Raw genomic sequence first — 22,513 nt, forward strand, 5'->3', positions numbered from 1 at the left:
GAAACACAACGTGCTGCACAAAGTGTGAGCTGCAACAAACACCATAAAGATGGCAGCAGTGAAAACATACAACTAGAAGCTACACCGAGATTCCCAGTGAATATCGTCCAGTATTTCCATCAGAAATGGTTATTGCTGGCTTAAAGTTTGAAAGTAAGATATGGACACAGAATATGGGCATTAGCAGCAGGTGGACGGATTCTTTCCACGGTCGTTTTAGATAAACCACCTACACAGAAAAGCCCGTTTTTATCGTGTATGTGGACTGAGGTACCGGAGCCACGGTCTGTCACCATCTTGGTTTTTTAAAGCCAGATGTGATGAACGTCGGTCATTCCCTCATTTATCCTCAGTTTCCTCAAAATGGGACCGTAATTTATGAAATGAGAAGCACATTTTATTTAATAAGACTCATCAGGAAAGTCATTACTGAGCTCAGATCAGGTGGGGTGGGGGCTCATTTTGTCAGACTTCAATGGATCACTTTTTACAGCCAGTGAAGTCGCCCCCTGCTGGACACTAGAAAGAATGCAGGATTAAGGCATACAACCTTCTATTTATTAACGCTGCTCAGTTTTTATCTCACCATAAAAAGCACAAAGGTGGATTAATTGATAGATAAATGAGCTGGTGTAGAAAGGTTTCTGTTCTCTGTGCTTTCAGTCCTCCATCACTCTGTCTGCTCTCTCTCTGTGCAGCTTCTCAGTGAGAAGATCAGCGGGGCCGAGGGGACGAAGCTCGATGAAGACTTCACAGAGATGGAGAGGGTGAGCTCAGCACAGGTGTTCATGGCCACCTTGAAGGAGTCTGACGGGCGGTTGTACTTTAGTGATTTCACACCATACAGACAGGAGAAAAGTGTCCCCTCATCTTCAGCTGATTAAAAATGTATTAGGAACAGTTCTTTGGGGACGTGTTAGTTCACTCGGAGCCTTCAGGTTTATTTGATCCGGTGCTAAAGGTTACACATATTTAAAGATACCAGCTAGAACCTTAACGAGGAACTCAGCTTGGAAAACTGAACCATTAAATAAATTAAATGTTTCAGATGTCCTTCTGATATTTAACTGCAACTTTGTATGCCCATCAGAAAATGGAGGTGACCAACAAGTTAGTGTTTGACCTCCTGTCCAAAACAACAGAATACCTGCAGCCTAACCCAGGTACGAGACGCCTTATTTTCCTCTGTGTTTGCTGTTCTTGGAGCTTTCTCTACAACAAACAAACTGAAACCTGTATGCCTTTCATTCTTTTTCCTCTGCAGCGTCTCGAGCCAAACTTAACATGCTGAACACGGTGTCCAAGATCCGAGGGCAGGTGAAGACCACCGGCTACCCTCAGACCGAAGGCCTGCTGGGTGACTGCATGCTGCGCTACGGCCATGAACTGGGAGCGGACTCTTTGTTTGGTACCAACTCTAAGATAACAGCTGCAGAGAGACTTTTATAGGCAGAGCAAGATTTAGCTGTGCCAGCACAGAAAACACTGTTGGTGGGATTTGTTAAATAGGTACAGTAAAAATGTACCAACACGAAGGCGTGGACACAGTTATCTGTGTGCAATTGATCTCTGAGGTAATGTCAATAATTACATCCTCCAAACTATCAGGGTGTCTGTTAGACCCCATTCCCACAAGACTGCCATTAAATAAGTGCACATATTAAACATATTAACTATTTCCAAAATTAGAAACAGAGTGATGCTGAAAAGCTCATTCATGCATTTATTACTTCTAGGCTGGACTATTGTAATTCATTATTATCAGGCTGTCCTAAAAGCTCCCTGAAAAGCCTTCAGCTGATCCAAAATGCTGCAGCTAGAGTACTGACAGGGACTAGAAAGAGAGAGCAGATTTCTCCCATATTGGCTTCTCTTCATTGGCTCCCTGTTAAATCTAGAATAGAATTTAAAATCCTTCTCATGTCTTTTGTCCTGTCTCTCCCCCCTCAGCAGATGACCCCCCCTCCCTGAGCCTGGTTCTGCTGGAGGTTTCTTCCTGTTAAAGGGAGTTTTTCCTTCCCACTGTCACCAAGTGCTGCTCATAGGGGGTCGTTTTGACTGTTGGGTGTTCTCTGTATTATTGTAGGGTCTTTACCTACAATATAAAAGCACCTTGAGGCGACTGTTGTGATTTGGCGCTATATAAATCAAACTGAATTGAAGTTTGCAGGTGCATTTGTAGGAGTTTCTCTTTCATTGTGCAAATTTTTGGGAGAGAATTTGCTGCTGAGACCTGCAGAGCAAAATTCACATGGAGTGCAGCTGCCTAATACAAGATGTATACAGACGGTAGATGTAAGTAAAGTTAGTTTTTACTGTGAGGAAGCTGTTCCATACAAAGACTGGTCCATATTTAAACCTGCACAGTGCGCAAAAATCACAAATGAACTTTATGACGGCTGTTGTGCCTTTATTTCTGGATGCAGCTGTTCATATGAAGTATGTTAGATTAATGCTCGGATCTTAAAATGTTGTGGTTTAAGCGTCAGTGAATGTCAGATTCTTTTCTTTGACTTTAATAAAAACATGCAGGATCCACAGACTGTATGTGAAAGATGGGCGTACCGTAAGTGAAGTGTGCCTTCTAATGGCCAGCAGGGGGCGATTCCTCAGGTTGTATAGACGTCTGTGTGAAAAGGTCCTTGGCTCCCTTAATCTCAACACTTTATGGTCTCAGTTCCTACTTTCAAATCTTATCGTAACAACGTGATGTTTGTTTTTGAAATGAAGGCAATTACAGTGAGAAAGGAGCCAAATCATCAACCAAGTCACGAGCCAATGAGTGTGCAGTGTCCCTCGTTTTCAGATCCACCACACTCATCACATTACAACACCAAGATGTTGACTATGAAAACTCCGCTTCAAAACGTGACTTTGTCAGCCAGTGGGTGTCTGCCTCCATCTTTTATATAAAGTTGCTCTTTTTTGAGGTCAGGATTTAAAGAAATTGAGCTTTCCTCTCTGAACGTGTGGATTCTCCCTCTGCTGCGCCTTCCCGTGCCTCGCTCCCTCATCTCCTCGTCTCTCACCGCTTTCAGTAGATCGTTTGTCAGTGTTGAAATGAACTGTTACCGTAACTTGGTGGACTGTTCACGTGCAAGCTTTCCTGCCTCTTTGGCACTTTTTTTGATAACTGCAGTAACAGTTTAGCACATTCTGTCCAAACAGTAACTCAGAGATGTGCAGCGTTCCTGTGATGCTCATTAGATTTGCTGTCTCTTCCTGTCCTGCAGGATGTGCTTTGGTGGATATGGGCGAGGCCATGAGGCAGATGGCAGATGTGAAGGACTCTCTGGACATAAATGTCAAGCAAAACTTTATTGACCCCCTGCAGAATCTACAGGACAAAGACCTTAAAGAGATCACGGTAAATTGCAGCCACCTGAGGGCTCAAACTTAACAACACAGCTACACATGCACCATCTGGCAGGAGAGACAAACTACTGTATGAGAGACTATGAGGTTCTCTTACTGCTGACGGCCTTTGCAACACACCAGAAGTGTGACAACACTTCAAATATGTGCCAAGATTTTTGCAACGAATTTACAAAACAGTTTGAAATCTGCCAGTCAGCTCATTTTACATCCACTGTATTCCAAGAATGCAGACAGTACGGCTGCTTTGATGTACCGCAAAAAGATGGAATAATAATCCATCCATCCACTTTCTTCTGTTCATCCAAAGTTCATCCAAACATTTACGAGTTCCTCCTGGGGGATCACGATGTGCTGCCAGTGAATTCTGGGCTCTAGAATACTCCGAGCTCTTCACCCCGTCTTTAAAGTGTTACTTATGGTCCTACAAATGTGTCCACCTGGGTACACGTTTCCATTCGGACCGCGAGCAGAGAAGGGTTTTCACCCATGCAGTCCTCCAAAATCCCAACCGCACATCGCTGGATGCAGATGACCTGTGCGTCAGTCGAACACTGATTGGCTGACAAGTGGGCTGGCGCAGGGATTGGAGTGACAGCAAAGTTCACCGGGAACGGGAGAAGTACAGGAAAAACTATCAGAGATTAAAAAAAATAAATACAGCATGAAAATCACAGACAGCAGCTGCAGTGACACTTTTCATTGTTTCACTTCAGCTCTGTATGTGAGAACTTCGCTCTTCTCTGTAGCTCACAGACGGACCAGCAGCAGCACAAGCTAGAGTCGCCCGCAGGCCGGTTGTACCGCATATTTTGTACACCGCCTCCATCGACAGCAAGCGCACTCTGCAGGTAGATGCTACACCCACTCAAGCATGAAACAAGCATAAGGCTGAGCCCGGACACCCTTCACAGGAAACTCATTTCAGGCACCGTATTTTTTCAGTTACTAAGCGGATCTCATGGTGAACGTAGATCGACTGGTAAACTGAAACTGACGCACACATCACTGCAGAAACAGCACCAATGCTCCAGTCCATCTCACGCTGCACCGAAAAGATCCCGAGATACTTCCTTACTTGGGGCAACAGTGTCATCCCAGAGGCAGCAATCCACTGCTTTCCCACAGAGGTGCACCGCCTCAGACGAAGGTCAGTTTCTGATGATGCCAACAGAAACTGCAACAAAGCAGTTCTGAGGTTCCCACAGCAGATACCTTCTTCGTTCCGGCTACCCCGTGAGGTCCTCCTGTCCATCGGCGATCACACGAGGGACAGCCCTGACTGAGTCCAGCCCCCAGTGAAGGCGTGTTTGACATGTTGTTTAGCCTTATTTGAGCTGCCAGTTGTAACCTCCACCTGCATGCACCTGGGTCACTTCGCCTCCACACCAAACCTCTTCAGCCATGAAACAGTCCAATAGGTTGTGTTCAGGGTGATTTTAGAGAAACACACTATAATGTTATCAGTCTTGTACACACAGATCACAGATGGCATTGGACCGAAAAGAATGAATAATATCTAAAAATGTGCAAAGATCAATGAGAATATGAATCACTATCTGCATTTTCTTGCAAGCCTAACTCTCCGTATCCCATGTGTGTCATACGGTGTATTCAAGTATGCTTGCAAGCTGTTATTTGGTGGTGGGGGTGAAGTGCTTCCTGTTGACGTGTTCCTGTTGTTCGCAGCATCACCTGAAGAAGCTGGAGGGTCGCAGATTAGACTTCGACTATAAGAAGAAACGTCAGGGGAAAATCCCAGAGGAGGAGATCCGGCAGGCCGTGGAGAAGTTTAAGGAAAGCAAAGACCTGGCCGAGAGGAGCATGTTCAACTTCTTGGAGAATGATGTAAGAGGGGATAAAGACATGGGTTATAAGGAAGATTTCAAATGTGAGAGATGCTCTTATTGTTTCATCGTGTCCTGTAATGTTGAGTCAGAAGTTTTTTCTACCTGTAAGTTAACACTAACTAAAATACCGAACTAAAGGTCCAAACAGAAGACCGAAGCCTTCTACAGAACATCCTAATCACTCCTGTTTTCCATTTCAATCCCAAAGAAATCGGAGACTTTTTATTCTCGTTCCTGATCCGTCTGTTTTCAGCTGCTTTGCTGGGGAGTAAGTTTATGTCCGTGTGTGCGTGTTTCTGCGTGTGTGTTTGGGGGCGTGGCCACCAGGTGGAGCAGGTGAACCAGCTGTCGGCGCTGATCAAGGCGACGTTGGAGTACCACCAGCAGTCGTGTGAGATCCTGGAGGAGCTCAGCGGGAAGCTGCAGAGGAGGTAAGAGAGCTGCTGCTCCTCGGCTGGGCTCCAGGGGGATCTGCGCAGCGTTCCGAGCGCTCCGCCTCTTCCTGCTCTTCAGGAAGTCGTTTCACTGAGAGCGGCTGTGAACAAGCACACCTGTCAGCAGTGAACCTGAGGTAGCCTTTGTCCCAATAAAGTTTATTCTTCTGCCACGTGGCTCCTCCCACCAGAGTGCTGGACAATCGCTGTGCTAATTCACATAATGAATACATGAAATCACATTTAATCTAAACTTTCCTCAAACTGTCCTAAAGCTCTGCTCTGCTCGATGTTTTCCACTTACAGCTGCTCGTTGGCTCTTTGAGGATGTGACAACCCATAAATTTGATTCAAGACTTTCTGAGTGTCGCTCGTCTCTTTTACAACATCTGTGGCATCGTCAGCTGTCACAGGGTCCACAGCTTCAGTGGTCAGAGCACCCAAAACGTCTGTTTCCTGTTTCTGTAGCTCAACTTTACACTTCAGTACACAGCAGAACAAGAACTATACGGTTTAATCGAGGAAACGACTTCTTCTTCTTTGACATGTTAAAGAGCAAAGTGGAAACCCTGAAGCATAAATGGAGTCTGATATCTGATTTGATGGGCATTTTCACTGAGAGGAGATAAGATATATTTTATTTATTCCAAAGTTCTGGAAATTCAAAACTAAAACAAAAATAGAATCAAATAGAATACCTCAATAAAATAGACAAAAAGCTCAATAAGGTAGAAATTATACAAAAGAGAGGAGCTCAATGAAACAGGGAAAGTAAAATGAAATAAACTCAATAGAGCTCAATAAAGAAAAACCTAAATCTAGTCCAAAGTGCTATAAAAGGCTGAATATGAACATAAAGTAAAACAGCCCAGTAATTCAGGAAGTACAATAAATGGCTTAAAAACCGCTAAAATATGTTGAAATGATACGAAGTTCAAAAAGCGCGGATGTTTCCCGTCCAGTGTTTCCTGCGTGCAGCTGGAGAGGAAATGTCCACTTTGATTGGGAACCTTCCTCATTCTCCTCCTCCAGGATTTCCACGGGCAGCAGCCGGCCCAGGAGGGAGTTCAGACCAAAGTCGATCAGGAGCAGCATCGAGGCGCTGGACAACAACCAGCACAACGGCCTGTCCTACAGCTCCTCGCTCAAGTCCACCGGTACTCCGTCTGTCCCTCCCTCCCTCTGTCTGTCTCCCTGTCTGTCCCTGTGTCCGTCTGTCTGTCTGTCCCTCCCTCCCTCTGTCTGTCCCTCCCTCCGTCTGTCCCTCTGTCTGTCTGTCCCTCCCTCCGTCTGTCCCTGTGTCCGTCTGTCTGTCTGTCCCTCCCTCCGTCTGTCCCTCTGTCTGTCTGTCCCTCCCTCCCTCCGTCTGTCTGTCCCTCCCTCCGTCTGTCCCTCTCTCTGTCTGTCCCTCCCTCCGTCTGTCCCTCTGTCTGTCTGTCCCTCCCTCTGTCTGACCCTCTGTCCCTCCCTCCCTCTGTCTGTCTGGCCCTCTGTCCCTCCCTCCCTCTGTCCCTCTGTCTGTCTGTCCCTCCCTCCGTCTGTCCCTCTGTCCGTCTGTCTGTCTGTCCCTCCCTCCGTCTGTCCCTCTGTCTGTCTGTCCCTCCCTCCGTCTGTCCCTCTGTCTGTCCCTCTGTCCGTCTGTCTGTCTGTCCCTCCCTCCCTCCGTCTGTCCCTCTGTCTGTCTGTCCCTCCGTCTTTCCCTCTGTCTGTCTGTCCCTCCCTCCGTCTGTCCCTCTGTCTGACCCTCTGTCCCTCTGTCTGTGTTTAATCTGTTTCTGTTTTGAGTTCCACAGTTTTTCTTCTGTTGTTACAGATACGCAGATCAGCCACACAGTCAATGGGAAAAGTAGGTATCCCTTTATGCACCCCCCCCCACACACACACACACTCTTTTCTCATATTCAGACCTAAAGTGAAGACAGCATCACCTGTTCATGTTCATGTTTAATCACTCTGCACTCGTCTCACCTGTTTCCGTCCTTCAGCATCCTAACTGCTGATCTGTCACTTTGTGAGCTTCCTGAAAACTTTCTAGTTACAAAAATGGAGCTCAATGATATTTGAACTGCATTAATATTTCAGAAACAGCTCTGAGTTAAGAAGCAGCATGTCTCGTTGGCCGTCCACAGGGTCAGTTTATCTCTTCATTTATCTTTAATTACCAGAGTTCAGCTACAGTTTGTCACCTTTAGCTTAAGTACTGAAACAATTATAGAACCACTGGCCTGTAAAAAATAATGAGCCACTTTTAAGTGTAATAAGAGAGCTGGGCTCAGGAGGAAGGAAGAAAAGACAGGAAAGAGACAGAAGAGAGAGAAATAACAGGAAAAGGGGAGAGAAGAAGAGAAAGCAAGACAGGGAGAAAAGGGAAGGATGGAAGGACAGAAAAAGAGAGGGAGAACGAATGAAGGAAGAAGAGATGGAGACAAAGAACAAAAGTGGAGAATTCCTGAAAAAACTGTAAAAACAGGAGAATTTGTTAAGAGAAACAAACTGATGCATGAAGGGAGGAAGTGAATAAAAATGAGGAAACACTAAGACAGCTGCAGGTGTTTGTAGACCTCTGCATGCTGCCTGGTCCAGTTTTTATTAGTTATTTAGTGCAATCCCAACACTTGATTATCTTCTCTGGCACTTGGAGTACAAATATTTATCAGAAAGCTTCAGGTTTTCCCTTTAAACTCACCTGTTCTGCATTTCCAAGTCACCTCAGCTTTGTTGTCAATGTGTTGCTGCCCTCTGTTGGTAGAAGTCAGACTCTACAGTGGTACTCTGCTCTGTCTTAGTGATATTGTCATCATTTCCTCTCATTGTGTTTTGTGCTCACTGCCATCTCCATCTGTCTTCATATCTCATCCAGCTGATCATATAACATCTGTCCCACTGTCATGGCCCGACAGCCCCGCTACCAACGGCAACATTCAGCGTGAGTAACACACACACCGAATCAGCGTCCACATCTGTGAGCAGCAGGCCTTTGCATCCACCGATGGGATTATGTTTTAATATGCAACAAAAACACAGTAAATGTTTTGGGCTGACCAAACTTGAAACATCAGGTTAACCTGATGTTTTCCAGAGCTTTCACCTTCATCTCAGGGTCTTCATCTGTGGACAGAGTTTCCTCAGAGGTCACTGAGACGGCTCGGTGTTATCACTGAGGAAACTAGTCCAAAAACAGCAGATGGTGAAACTGAGAGATTTGATTGGGTTTTTTTCTGCTCATTTAAAAAAGTTGGGACAGGGGCACAGGAAAAGGTCCTGTGATGCTGTGATCCACGCCTGGTGGAACATCTCACAATAAATGAGATCAATTTGGGCGGGTTTGTGTGCCTGGCTGAGGGTGAGATTCAAAGGACACACATGAAGAAGGAATCCATAAATCCAGTAACCTCACTCAGACCAGGTGTACCAGGCCTGAGGGAGGGGCTGTCGAGTGCCGGGAAGGAAGGAGTTAGAAAGAATGAAGGACAGAAAGAGAGACAGAGGAGATGGAGACAATGGTAAGAAGGAAAGACCAAAAGAAAAAGAAATGAAGGAAAGGGAGAGAAAGAAGCAGGTATGAAGGAAAGGAAGGAAGGAAGAATGAAAGCGAGAGAAGGAAACAAAGGAGAGAAGGATGGTCATAAAGAAAAGAGAATGAGAGTCAGAAAGTAAGGGAGCGGACGCAGTGAAGGGAGGAAGGATCTTTGTACCATGTTCAGTCAGATGATTTGAGCCCCGCCTCTTTATCAGGACTTCTTTAAATAAAGTTTTCCTGTCTGTCTGCAGAGTCGGAGGTTTTGGATCAGCCCTGCTGTCGCTCCCTCTATGACTTTGAGCCGGAGAACGAGGGCGAGCTGGGCTTCAAAGAAGGCGACATCATCATCCTCACCAACCAGATAGACGAGAACTGGTACGAGGGCATGATCAACGGCGAGTCCGGCTTCTTCCCCATCAACTACGTGGAAGTCATCGTCCCCCTGCCTCAGTGAAGAGCGAGGCCTCCTCAGACTCCCTCCTCGGCCCGACTCCGGCGTGAAGGCGCGCGGCGGATCGTCCCGGAGCTGGAAACGAGTTCAGTTTCTGATTTTCAAGCCAAGCCACAGAGATGATGTTTCCTCTCAGCTGAAACGTCTCCTTTACTTTGATTTCCGGTTGATATTTGTGAACTTGAACTGAAACCCGAGCCTTTAACGGGACACTCTGCCTGGTCTGCGTCTGACCCAGGCCATCAAACTGTTGCTCCCCCCACCGTCCACCCCCGCCGCCGGGTCTCCTGACGGCGTCGTTGACCACTACAAACATTTCTTCGCTTTATGGCCACTTTTTTTCTGCTGTAGTCACGTTTGAAGCTTTTTGATTAAATGTGTCACAAGCAAACAAAACATTACAAATCAGCTTCCTTTCACCCAAATTTACACCCACCACCCACAGGTGAAAGTGCTTTTATTTTGAAATGTAACTCAGTGAGGTTCCTGCCTGCACCGCAGAGGATTTCAGTGGAACTTCATTTGCGCTGCTCATTTTTTAAGACAGTTAAAGAAATAGTTTTAATGTGAAAAGCCAAACACAAGCCTCGTTTTTTTTACAGGTTTGTCCAAATCTCATTCCAGTTCATTCTTACTTCCTGTTTTATTTTTGTAGTTTTGGCATCATTTCTGTCCTTACTTATAACTTCACACTGAGTCTGAACCGTGGAGGTGATGGTCAGAACAGGTTTTTATGGATTATTAAGAAACACAAGCAGCGGTGGTTTCAGGGATGTTTCGGCTCAGGATCACATTTAAATATGTGTCCGGGCCCTGAGCTGCACACAGAGCAGCGCCGTTAGTCCGAGTTTGTCTGCCTTTATGGTGGTGTTCCTATAAGGTTTCTTATGAGTTATGGATCCCAGAGTTCAAATATTTCTTTCCAGGTTCAAACACAGTTTCATGACTAAATCTTTTTTTTTCTCCTCAGTGTCTTCATGTTGTGTATAATGGAGTTTATATCCGGTGTTTATCTGTGAGAGAGGATTTTTCCCGACCTCCTCGTGCCGTCTGCTCCTCTGACTCCACGGGGTTTTTTTTTTTTTGTTGCCGTCACGTTGCCACGCTGTCAGATCTCAGCAATTAATGAGCACAATATCTATAATGGACAGAAATGGTGACTAAACTACAAGAACCAAACCTTCTATAAGCCACAATATTTCAAGAATGTGAAGCTGAATATTTGTGTTGTTCCTTGGTTCCACACTGACATTCCACTGGATTATTTTGTGACTTTCCGGGCCCCCTCAGCTCTCGGCTGGAGGAGGTCAGCAGAGCTCTGACGGCCTGTCTGTGTTTGAACTCTTCTTCATGTTCGCCTGCTGTGCTCTTACATGTTCAGGAGGGCCGGAGGTGAACGGCGGCGCTCTGAACGTGTGTCTGTGTTTACATGCTCTGACTCTGTGTGACGTTGCGTTATCAGGATCGGGGACGGATGCCTTGTCCGACAGTCTGAAGGTGCTTTTTGAGCCGTCGTCTGTGCTGCACTGAAGCTTTAGCCTCCACGTCCTTCTGCGTCTAAGGACGCGCACCTTTACCTTCTCTTCTTCAGCACTTTGAGTTCTTTCACAGCCACATCGGATCCATGTTTGTGGAGTTCAAACCATCGATGCTACATTTCTATAACCACAGCTCTTCATTGTACTGTACTGTGATGTAGATTGGAGCAAGCGGCTGTCACATCGTAACCTAAAGTAGACAGTCTGTGGAAGTTACCTGTGAAGCTCATTCAGTTAGATAGTGATAGGTTGTAGGATAAGTGAAGGCCTGTGTGGCGGCCGCCTGTTTAGAGTGACCAAATAAGACAAACCAACAGAAGCCGGCCTCTCTTTGCTTTTTTAGTTTAGGCCCCCTGTTTCATACTTTAGTAAGAAACCTGTTTTTATGTTCTGTGACTGCAAAATCAACCTGTGCTCCGTGTGGAGCAGTTTATTGGACACATTCAGGACAAACTCGCGTCTCATTCTCGTCTCTGCTGCCGCAGCTTCTCTCCTCTGACAGAGATATGCACAGGTTAGTTTTTTATAGGATCTGAGGATCACACACCAGGTGAGCTGTGCTTCTGAAGCCACGAAGTCCGCCTGGTTCATTCATTTTAGTGTATATTACAAAAATGTAAATGTGAACTACAGCTCCCATGGTGCATTTCACCAAGAACAATAAATCCACAGATCCTAGAAATGAGATTCCACCTCTGTGATCCGTGATGTTAGGCTTTTAATTTGAAACATCAACAGGAACTGAGGAGCGATTCAGAAACAGCGAAGCAGCTGTGGATAAAACCGTATTTCTGTTCAGAGAGAGCCGCTTATTGCAGCAGAGAGGACGGGTTGACCCCCCACCCCCGACTATGAGTGTAGTTTTATCTCAGACTTAGTAATAATGTGAACACACGTCTTTAATCTGAACCTGAATGATTCAGTTCAGCTTTTCTTCATCTGTGGCCCAGCTCGACTTTATATCTGATAAAGGAGATGTGTTGGATTCTTACCGTTAGCTCTCAGATTCTTAGATGTTGCATGATGATTTTTATTATTTACAGTTATAATGAGTTTTGGATACTGGGGAGTTCTTAAAGTCACAGTACCCACAGAAAGGAGGGTCCTTGAAGGTTCAGCCCTGCATTCAGTCTCCACAAAACAGAAGACTTTTTTTAAAAACAAATGTTTAATAAATGCATTTATCATTAAAAAAAAAAAAAAGCATCCAAAAGGTTTTGTTTTGTTTACAGGCTTAGGGTTGAGTGCATGATTAGCCTTCAAACTCCCACAGTAAGAAGAACTGACTCTTTGATACACTAAGATACTCTCCACACACACCTCTGTTTGCCTTTGCAGTCTTTCCTCAGTATTCATCGTACAAACCACTTCCCTGCAGAGGACACTGTCACAGTTCTGTGTTTTATTTTTGTCAGTAGCATAATTTATGCAAAAGTTGTTTTATAGATGTTGTAAATGAATATATTCCAAAAATATATTACGTAAATAAATGACAAGTAAATATCGAGATGGCATTCGTGTGTTTTCTTTGTATATTCATTTTAATCTGTTATATTTGGACATCCCAAGGATCAGCTGAAAGGCTGAAACAGGAGCTCCGACACCTGCAGTTCGTCTGGTGTCCAGCAGAGGCAGCAGTGATTCAGTCTCCACAGACTCCCATGTTAAAACTTTCCAGCAGAAATAAACGTATTTACAGCTGATACAGAAACTGCTTTGGTCTCTATGCATAATTTCCCCCTTCATAACAGCTGTTCAGGGAGAAAATGTTTCTATAACTCACCTGTTGAAACTGGATTAAGCCTTAAAGTTTGCATTATTAGGGGCGTGGCCTCTCTGACTGACAGGTGGATTATGACCCAGGTGGCTGTAGCTGCTAGCTGTCTGCTAGGCTTCACCTCAGCTAACTGGAGTCCCTAAACTGGACCTCTGGACCGTGTTTGTGTGCTATGGACGTCCAAGAAAATAAGTGTGAGATTTAAGTCATGACAGGAAACAAAACTTATTTTTATTCACTGGTATTTTGAGTTTGATTTGTTCCTTGTCTGCCATGACTGTATATGTTTAGCACCTACCAGCGGATCCAGCCCTCTGTGTATTTTGTTTCTTATCTCTTTCCCTTATTATTTATGAATTACTGTCTTTCGTACAGCACTTTGGTCAATGAGAGTTGTTTTAAAATGTGCTTTATGAATTCGATTGAGAACAAATGGGTGATTGAAATTTTACATTTAAGTGAAAAACTCACATATTTACAAGAAAAAAATGATCTGAATATTGGTGAGGGCGGAGCTGACAGAGAAACTGAGGACTGCACTGATACTGTGGTCACCTTGGGTGTGTCCCAATGCAGGGGCCTCATCCTTTCTAAGGCCCGAGTTATGCTTCTGCATCGGTCCTACCTCCGTAACAGGAATTCCCCTCTGAACCCGATGACGTAACTTGATGCTCACCTGTTGAGAAATTTAACTACACGTCAGGTCGACGCAGCTCACACGGATTGTGCGTAGGCCCTGCAAAGACCCAAACATAATTCAGGCCTAATAAGGTCACGGCCTTCCAGGTCTACGCAGGCCACGGCCCGAGGCTGGAATTATACGTGCTTGCACACAGGGGTCGTTTTGACTGTTGGGTCTTCTCTGTAATTATTGTAGCGTCTCACTCACTGTGTGTCTGAACAGAAGCAAAAACCCTGCAGCACGTCCACACGTTTGTCCTGTAAATTAGTTTTTCCATCCTGAGGAGCTGGAGATTGTTGCTGGTGTCCGAAAAAAAAAAAAAACAGAAACCAGTCTGCACAGAATTAGAATATTTATTAAATGTTTTTCTAAATACAATTTAAATAGTTTAAAATGAATCAGCAGCCTTGCTCCCCTCAGCCTTCCTGTTTATGTACTTCACAGTTCATTGTAAACACAACGTATTTAAAACATTCACATGAATTTCTGCAAGTTCCCAAACTGACACATAAAAATCCCAACTTAAAAATCAGGCTTTAAGACTCACCCAGCGTCAGCCTCAACCCGGGATTCATTTTTTCCCACAACGTCTGTCCAACGAGATTCCGAAACGCAGGGTGTGAAAGGTTTGATGTTAATCAGTAGGATTGGAAAAAGAAGATATTAGATTTCAGGTCTCCTAGTTCAGGGTGGAAAAACATAAAAATAAAAAAACTCATTTGCATTTAATAAAATCAAACTAAAATAGCTCATGGAGCTCAATTCAGCCTACATAAAGGTTCAAATCTGATGTTGATTCAGGTTAAAGGTCATTTTAGAGGCTGCAGATGTTTGGCATATTTCTCAGATATTAAACTGCTCACTCTGTGGTATTTTTGTCTTTACTGCCAGGAGAGATGCAGACGAGGCAAAGAGAGAGAATAAAAACTAAATAAATATTATAGATAGATAAATATCAGATGCGATTGTACGGCTCTGCCTGGACGAGTTTTTAGTTTGTCGGCCAACTTTCTTACAGTTATATAAAAACTAAACAGCACAAGTGGAAATTCTTGTTTTGTTTTTAAATTAATGCAATAAAATCAATGCTGTGAATATTTTGGATGATTTTTTTTTTTTTTGATGAGCCCTACACAAAAGATTTGAGCTTCCTGTGTCAGTTTGTTTATTGTGTTTATTTAGTGGGGTTCATATTTCAGGAAATGATCGAGATTTCTTTTTTCTTTCAGTTTGGATGTCTTTGGAGAACTCTAATATATCCAGAGTGAGATCCATGTGTCAGTATAAATAAAGACAGTCGTGTCTCCAGAGGCTAAATCCAGACCTCAGCACTCCTCTGTTTGGACCCACTGGTCTCCCTCTTACTCTTTAAAGGCTGCCTCTCTCCTTTATGGGCAGCCTCTCTCTTTGGGTGCCCCGGTCTTTTCTCTCTGACCTGCTCCATCTCCTTCATCCTACCACAGTTCACAGCACAGGTCCAGTCAGGCTGGTGGCCCACCACCAAGTTCAGAGTGGGCAGCGAGGTGGTGCTGGTCACATCCCTGAAGCCTAAAGAAGATGTGAACGAGTGGCTGTCTGGAAGGAAGGTTTCATATCCTCTCCAGGACGCTCGCTCCCGCAGCCTCACTGCCCAGCGGATCTTCTTCCAACCCAGGTGGTTGAGCTCCAGCAGGTTGAGCAGGATGCAGAAAACCCCGACACAAAACATGAAGAGCAGGAAGATGGTCTTCTCCGTGGGCCTGGAGACGTAGCAGTCCACCGGCTGCCTGCAGGGCGACAAAGTACACAGGAAGTGGACGGGCACCCGGAAGCCAAACAGCTTCCACTGGGCCAGAACGAAGCCCACCTCCAGGACGGCTCGTAAGCACACGTGGAAGATATAACATTTGGACAAAACCCCTCCAGAGCCCGCATGACCCTCTGCACTCCCCTCCCTGAAGGTGCATGCTCGGGCCTGGCTTGTGTTTTTGGGGTCCAGCCTCTGGAGGTCCTTGGCGGTGATGCCCTCCAGCACATTGGCCAGGCTGTGACCAAGGTGTTTGTGGGACTGGACGGAGCAGCTGTCTGAGTCACAGCTCCGATCGTAGGCCTCTCGCCCGCTTCCTCGCTCTGCGTCTGGGCCTCCCTGCCCTGTGGTGTCGCCCGCCCCATGCCCCAGCCTCTGGGTGGCGTTGTGCTTGGACAGGTTGTGCCACGTGTAAATGATGAAGCAGAGTGAGGGCGTGGACACGCTGATGATGTGGAAGACCCAGAAGCGAGGCTGGGAGATGGGTGCAAAGGCGTCGTAGCAGACGTTGGAGCACCCCGGCTGCAGCGTGTTGCACACGAACATCTCCTGCTCGTCAGTGTACACGTCCTCGGTGGCCACGGCGACGATCAGCAGCCGGAAGATGACCATGACTGTGAGCCACAGGCGCCCGATCATGGTGGAGTGCTGGTGCACGGCATCAAGGAGGCGCTTGAGCAGAGTCCACTCTGTCATGGTGGCCTGTGGCTGCCGGCTGCCTCGAGGAGGGACGAGCTGCCTGGAGTGGAGCAGTCTGCTCCAGAGTGATCCACCTCTCCTGAACCCCTCCCCTGTTTATTGACACCGAAGACCTCCTCAAAAGAGACTTGATCTGAGCTGCACTACCCCACCTACACTACCTTCTGTTCATGACAGTGGAGTCATGGCTCTAGAAACTCTCGTTTGTCATTTCTCTAAAGCTTCCTTCACTCTCTGAACCAGCAACCGCTCTGAGCCTGAGTGCTCGTTAGCGCTGCCTTCAGAGCAGCGGAGCCATGGAGAGAGAGAGTCACCCATCTTTGGGAGATAAGGACGTCCACTTGACACGAGTCACTTGGCGTGCTCAGTCCTCTCTTGTCCTCGGGATCCATTTTAAACCCAAGAGACATCAGCCTTCCTCTGCTGGAGGAGCTGCTGATAGTGCCTGCTGATAGAGCATTCTTCACAGATTAATCCTCTGAGAGCTGACGGGCTCTCCTTTAATGGAGAGGCATGTTTTTGAAAGATGAACAGTGCATGTCACATGCATGATCATCACATTCAGAAAGTCACAAAGACGTCTGTGTCAGGAAGCATGACGAGCAAACAGTGAATCAGAACGAACTTGAGGACAGCCCACGGGTCAGTCTGTGCAGCTTTCTGCTCCGCAGCTGGTTTTTGCTGCTCCCCTCGAGCCACTTGCCAATCCTCTTATCTGTGTTTTAAAAAAAGCTCCTTGAAAGGTCTGCTAGCATCAAACCGTCGTGTCCCCGAGATAAAACGCTCACTGACCCCCTTTCTTTACTTCAAACAATCCCAGCAAGCCCCGTGTGAGTCCGTCTCAGAGCTCTGCACATTTTCTATTTCTGACATGAGCAGAAGAGTTTGGCAGAGGTACGAAATGTCACTGAACTCTTTATATGTTGATGGCCTTGGTATAATTCAAAATAAATCCTCTCAGAACACCTGAACCCCTCTACATGTGACACAATCACACTGTTTGGGACTTTTGTGTTTCTCATTTTACTCACAACTAACCTGCTTTTGTGCAAATAAAGTCTGAAACACCACAAAGGTGAAAAGAAAAAGGAAAAGGCAGAAGATTTTTAACAAAATGTGATTTTTTGCTACAAAAGTAAAGCCATTTTTGTGCTCTTACAAACATGCAGTACACAAACTGCCTTTATCCAGTGTGTTTTCCTAATGTAAATTTTACATTGAGAAAACAGGACGGGTCCAAAGACGGGCCCAGCTGGCAGCAGAAGACCCCACAGGGAGAGTAACAGACCGCCAGCCAACCAGGTGAGAAACCCCTGCCATCCGGAGACAAAGGCAGCTCCTCCCACAGCTTCACCTGCGAGACCTTCCAGTTCTTTTAAAAGGTTTCTCCACCTAGGTTTGCCAAATAGGGATCTTTTCATAAAAGCTTAGATGTGAACCGAACACTAAACAGATGGTCTAAGAACAGGGATCGCAAACCTGCTGCTTTTTCCCTTCTGCATTCACCAAGAAGTGAATACTTGTCATTGATGAAAGGGATTCATTCAGTTTTTAAAATATGCATCTATACACACACACACACTCACAAAAACTGAATATGTGCATCATAGTCTACATCTATGAGCCCATGTCTTCTAGAATAGTGTCTCAGTATGAATATGAACCCTGTCTATGGATTCAAATCCAAAAAAGAGAAAAGCTGAGGAGGAAAAGAGGTTTCAGTGTGAGGAGGATTTATTTGCTTTCATCACCAAAAAATAAATATCAGTGAAGAGAAAATGTGGAATAAAGTAAAATAAAATGTAATTTTGACTTTACAGATCTTTATTTTTTATTTATTTTACCAGGAAAAAATAAGATTATTGAGATTAAAAATCTCTTTTACAAGTGTCCTGGCCAAGAAAGTCATCAGAACAATCAATGGAGTCGCATAAATAAGTAGCGCGCACACACACACACACACACACACACACACACACACACACACACACACACACACACACACACACACACACACACACACACACACACACACAGTAATTCATGAAAGCTTCAGTGGTTTCGATTTTGGAATTGACATCAGTTTAGTTTTGTCAGCAAATTTGAGATTGCGCAGGTTAGCACTAGCACTCCTCAGGGCTGTGTCCTCTCTCCTCTGCTCTTCTCCCTGTATACCAACTGCTGCACCTCTGACCACCAGTCTGTCAAGCTTATTAAGTTTGCAGACGACATGACTCTCATCGGACTCATCTCAGACGGGGACGAGTCGGCCTACAGGATGGAGGTCAAACGTCTGGCGTCCTGGTGCAGCCACAATAACCTGGTACTGAACGCCCAGAAGACAGTGGAGATTATAGTGGACTTTAGGAAGCACACAGCCCCTCTACCCTCCATCATCCTGACTGACACCCCCATCACCACAGTGGACTCTTCTCGCTTCCTGGGAACTACCATCACCCAGGACCTCAAGTGGGAGCCCACCATCACCTCTGTCATCAAAAAGGCCCAGCAGAGGATGTACTTCCTGCGGCAGTTGAAGAAATTCAACTTGCCAGCAAGGACCATGGTGCAGTTCTATACTGCCATCATTGAGTCCATCCTTACCTCCTCCATCACTGTGTGGTACGCTGGAGCCACCACTAGGGACAAACAGAGACTACAGCGCGTTGTGCACTCTGCTGAGAAGGTGATTGGCTGTAACCTCCCATCTCTCCAGGACCTGTACACCTCCAGGACACTGGGGCGTGCAGGTCGGATCACAGCCGACCACTCTCACCCTGGGCACAGACTTTTTGACCCTCTCCCCTCAGGCAGGAGGCTACGGTCCATTCGGACCAGAACCTCCCGCCATAAGAACAGTTTCTTCCCCTCTGCTGTTGGACTCATGAACAATAACCCTAAGACTGTTACCACCACCCTCCACAAACGCTGATGACCCTATGTCTATGCACCTGTCTGACTGCACTGATGTACATATTAGTGGAATATAGTCTACATTCTTCTATCTTTTAATTAGTCTCTGCACTGTATATTTTGTAATTTTGTAATATTGTGCTATAGTTATAGCTCTAATATCTCTGTATATTTGCAATTTGTATACTTGTATATTGTCTTATAGTTTTTATACTTATTTGTTTCTTTCTGTAAGCACGAAGTACCGCAGCAATTTCCTAATGCTGTGAACCTGTTCACCCATATGGCAATAAAAACCTTCTGATTCTGATTCTGATTCTGGTTATGCTGTACTGCACTGAAAGCTGACTGAAGCTGACAGAGTAGGTGCAAATGAGTACATCACCATAACAATGAAACAAAATAAAAATAACAATGAAAGCTTGCTGTAGTGATATTATGACCATGATTGTTAATATATAAAATGAATAACAGTGGGCCAAGGACAGAGCCCTGGGGCACTCCTTTTGTTACATTAAGCTAGAAGTGAATCCTCCCACGTTCACACACTGAGACCTGATAGATAATCTTGAAACCATCTAACTTGCTTTAAGATTTTATGATCAGTTGTGTCACATGCCTTGGCTGGATCACCAAAGTCTGAGGGCTGGTTACTGTTTGTAGCTGAAGAACAAAGAAGAGGACTGCCTCACACTGACGTTAGTCAAAACTGAGATGATTTTTTCTTTTACTTTCCCCTGTTTCAAAGTTAGCAGGCTGCTGTGTTTTAGTTTTTGGCCTTTTACATCTTTATTTGATAGTTTTTTGCAGTGGAGAGAGATGGAAGAAGACACGTGGTAAATGGCAACAGGCAGGAGCGGTTCTAGGGGCGGGGCCACAGGGGCATTGGCCCCATCTGAAATCTGATTGGCCCCCTGAAGTGCCCCTGTCCTGTCACTCATCTGTCCTTCGTCCGAGAGCAAGGATCACATTATAGGTGGAAGCAATTCCATGCCGAAACACCAGTAGCACTAATGAGCCAAAACGGAATGCTCAGCGTCAATAAAGCTTACAGAAGAAAAAGAAGATTTGAATGATCTTGTGGAGAAAGCTTTTTAACCGACAACCGATGCCAGTCTACATTTTGAGGAGTTTGTTGATAATGATTAAGTCATAAATCCCTTTTTACTTACAGCTGTCACACAGCGTAAGTCTGACAGACATTAATTTAAGAAGCAAAGTTAGTTAAGAATAATGTTAACCGGGACCCTGCTTGTGTTTGGACATGAACGTTAGCATTTCGCTAATTCATGTACTTGTTTGTAATTTGCATTTGTGTGTTGACATGAACTATAATGTTTGGCAGTGATAGAGAAGAATATGAAAAGAAAGGGTCAGTCTCAGGTGGGAATTCAGCAGTTTTTGAGCAGAGTGTGAGTCTGCAGCTGAAAATGAGCAGGGTGAGAGGAGGGAGAGAGCAGCAGGACACAGCAGACCAGAGGCTGGTCAGGAGCAGGGCACCTCCAGCCCCTTTTCATCAGGTCAGAAATCATTTAGGGAGAGCAACAACAGTTAATGCTGTAATGTATGAAATGTCTGATATTGTTATTTAGTGAAATGGCACCTAAGTTTACTGAATTCTTACATCTCATGGTGATAAGATTTACCATAACTTTAATGTGATGGCTTTCATTTTTATTGGTCCGTATATATCACCACAGCTACCACAAATACTTGGCCCCTCTATGAATACTGTGGCCCCCTTGATGGCCCCTTACTCAGAAAAATCCTAGATCCGCCACTGGCGACAGGTCAACAGGGTTATTATAGTTATTATAGTTAATGAAAACGAACGAAATAACAACTCATAGATAAAATGACCTTCCTTTCCTTGTTTGTCATTTGATTTAAAAACCTCATGGACTGATCATTTTCCGCTCTCCGAGTTGAAGCTGGGAGCGCCGTCGGGCAGGTGCGTGTGTGTGTGTGTGTGTGTGTGTGTGTGTGCGTGTGTGCGTGCTGCGCTCACCGAGCCGGTGTTGTGCAAAAAGTGATTGCCAGAAAGTGATTGTCCATATTTAAACTGTTGTAAATGACTTGCTGACCTATAATCTGTGAAAAATATGTCAAACAAATTTCTCGTGAATGATATCAAGTCATTTTGAGTAAGGAACAACATTTCTGTCACAAGGTAGAAGCTGCAATCAGTTTTTGGCAGTGACTTTTATATATTCTTTATTTATCAGGGTAAAAACTGCGATTGGCCAGATTTTAAAGAGAAATCTGGCCAAGAGGGCAGCAGAAATCAGAACAAATATGACATTACACTCTATAAAGATATTTTAAGTGACCAAAGAGGACTGGATTTATTATAATGTACGTGCAATAATGCAGAGTCATAAACATACTTGAATAACAGGTCATTTCTTCATTTTATATCTAAGCCTTTCATAAATCTTACTGACTACACTCTATTCACCAATATGAGCAAATACATTACACATAAAAGCACACAGAAACATCAAAAATCACTTTCTGGCAGACGATCACTTTTTGGCACAACACCGGTCCTCAAAGTAATGGCAGCGGTCTGCCGAGAAAGTGGCAGAGTCCCGTATGGAGTTTCTCTGAGTCCGATAATACAGATAGAAGCGTGTCTTGTTGTGAATGATGAAAAATGTATGGAACACGTCTCAGTGAGGAAAAATCAGCAACGTCAAAGTCCACCTGAGACTGAGACAAGGCAGCTACGGAAACCGCTCTGAACCGACGTGATCTGGGGTTCACCGCCGGAGAAATGTGACTACTCGTCGGGTCCACTCAGCTGCAACGTTGTGATGAACCTGTTCCGTCCTTGTGCGTTTCCGGCCACTTTATCAGTGAGAGAATAACAATCAGGAACAATCAATACAAGGACTCACAAATGTCAGCAAATTCCTGGAGGGAGCTGCTGAAACTGTCGGGATGGACGCGAGGGAATGAAGAAAGTGGAAAAACAGGAACAAATATGTTTGCAGCCAAAAAACTGAGCCAGGACCAAAAGAAGTCCCAGCCTGCACCGCATATAAAACACCAGCACACAACCATAAGGTAATGAGCACACAATCCAGCTACACAAGCAGAAATGGAGCATCTAACCAAACAGAAGCTGTTGTTAATCTGCTGCACTGACGCTGAACTTTATTGTAGTTTATTGTAGAATTTATTGAGTTTGGGAGTTCATGTTTTTCTGTGTTTCTCCCTGTTGATGTTCATGTGTGTCCTTAATGTTACACACATTTAGCCTGTAGTGCTGCTGTCTGTGAACAGTTGGTTGAATATATTTCTTTATGGTATCTTTTGTTGAGTTTTTATTACACAAGAGTTACTCTTGTAATTTGAATCTTGCACCTGACAAAGTATGAAAAACTAAAACTAATAGTGAAAGTAACAAAACTAAACTAAAACTAAGCAATAAACCAAAAATAAAAACAAGCAAAACCGCTCTGAAAACTAATTAAAACTAACTG

General features: G+C 44.9%; 2 protein-coding genes across 2 annotated transcripts in view; one reads left to right on the top strand and one right to left on the bottom strand.

Annotated features, from left to right (window-relative positions):
- sh3gl3a (SH3-domain GRB2-like 3a) overlaps window positions 1-12,675 on the top strand; it is a 33,698-nt gene extending 21,023 nt beyond the window's left edge. The window contains exons 2-11 of the mRNA XM_030724169.1: window positions 699-767; window positions 1,091-1,163; window positions 1,265-1,408; window positions 3,234-3,367; window positions 5,065-5,223; window positions 5,553-5,656; window positions 6,692-6,816; window positions 7,473-7,505; window positions 8,520-8,585; window positions 9,431-12,675. Of these exons, the coding sequence (XP_030580029.1) occupies window positions 699-767; window positions 1,091-1,163; window positions 1,265-1,408; window positions 3,234-3,367; window positions 5,065-5,223; window positions 5,553-5,656; window positions 6,692-6,816; window positions 7,473-7,505; window positions 8,520-8,585; window positions 9,431-9,633 (1,110 nt within the window). The 3' untranslated portion in view covers window positions 9,634-12,675. The remainder of the gene's footprint in view (window positions 1-698; window positions 768-1,090; window positions 1,164-1,264; window positions 1,409-3,233; window positions 3,368-5,064; window positions 5,224-5,552; window positions 5,657-6,691; window positions 6,817-7,472; window positions 7,506-8,519; window positions 8,586-9,430) is intronic.
- Window positions 12,676-14,939: 2,264 nt separating this feature from the next.
- gjd6 (gap junction protein delta 6) lies at window positions 14,940-16,109 on the bottom strand. The gene has a single exon (XM_030724187.1). The coding sequence runs from the start codon at window positions 16,107-16,109 to the stop codon at window positions 14,940-14,942; it is 1,170 nt and encodes a 389-aa protein (XP_030580047.1).
- Between the last annotated feature and the right edge of the window lie 6,404 nt (window positions 16,110-22,513).

This window comes from Archocentrus centrarchus, unplaced genomic scaffold (genome assembly GCF_007364275.1).
Source record: "Archocentrus centrarchus isolate MPI-CPG fArcCen1 unplaced genomic scaffold, fArcCen1 scaffold_32_ctg1, whole genome shotgun sequence".
In the NCBI taxonomy this organism is placed as follows: domain Eukaryota; kingdom Metazoa; phylum Chordata; class Actinopteri; order Cichliformes; family Cichlidae; genus Archocentrus; species Archocentrus centrarchus.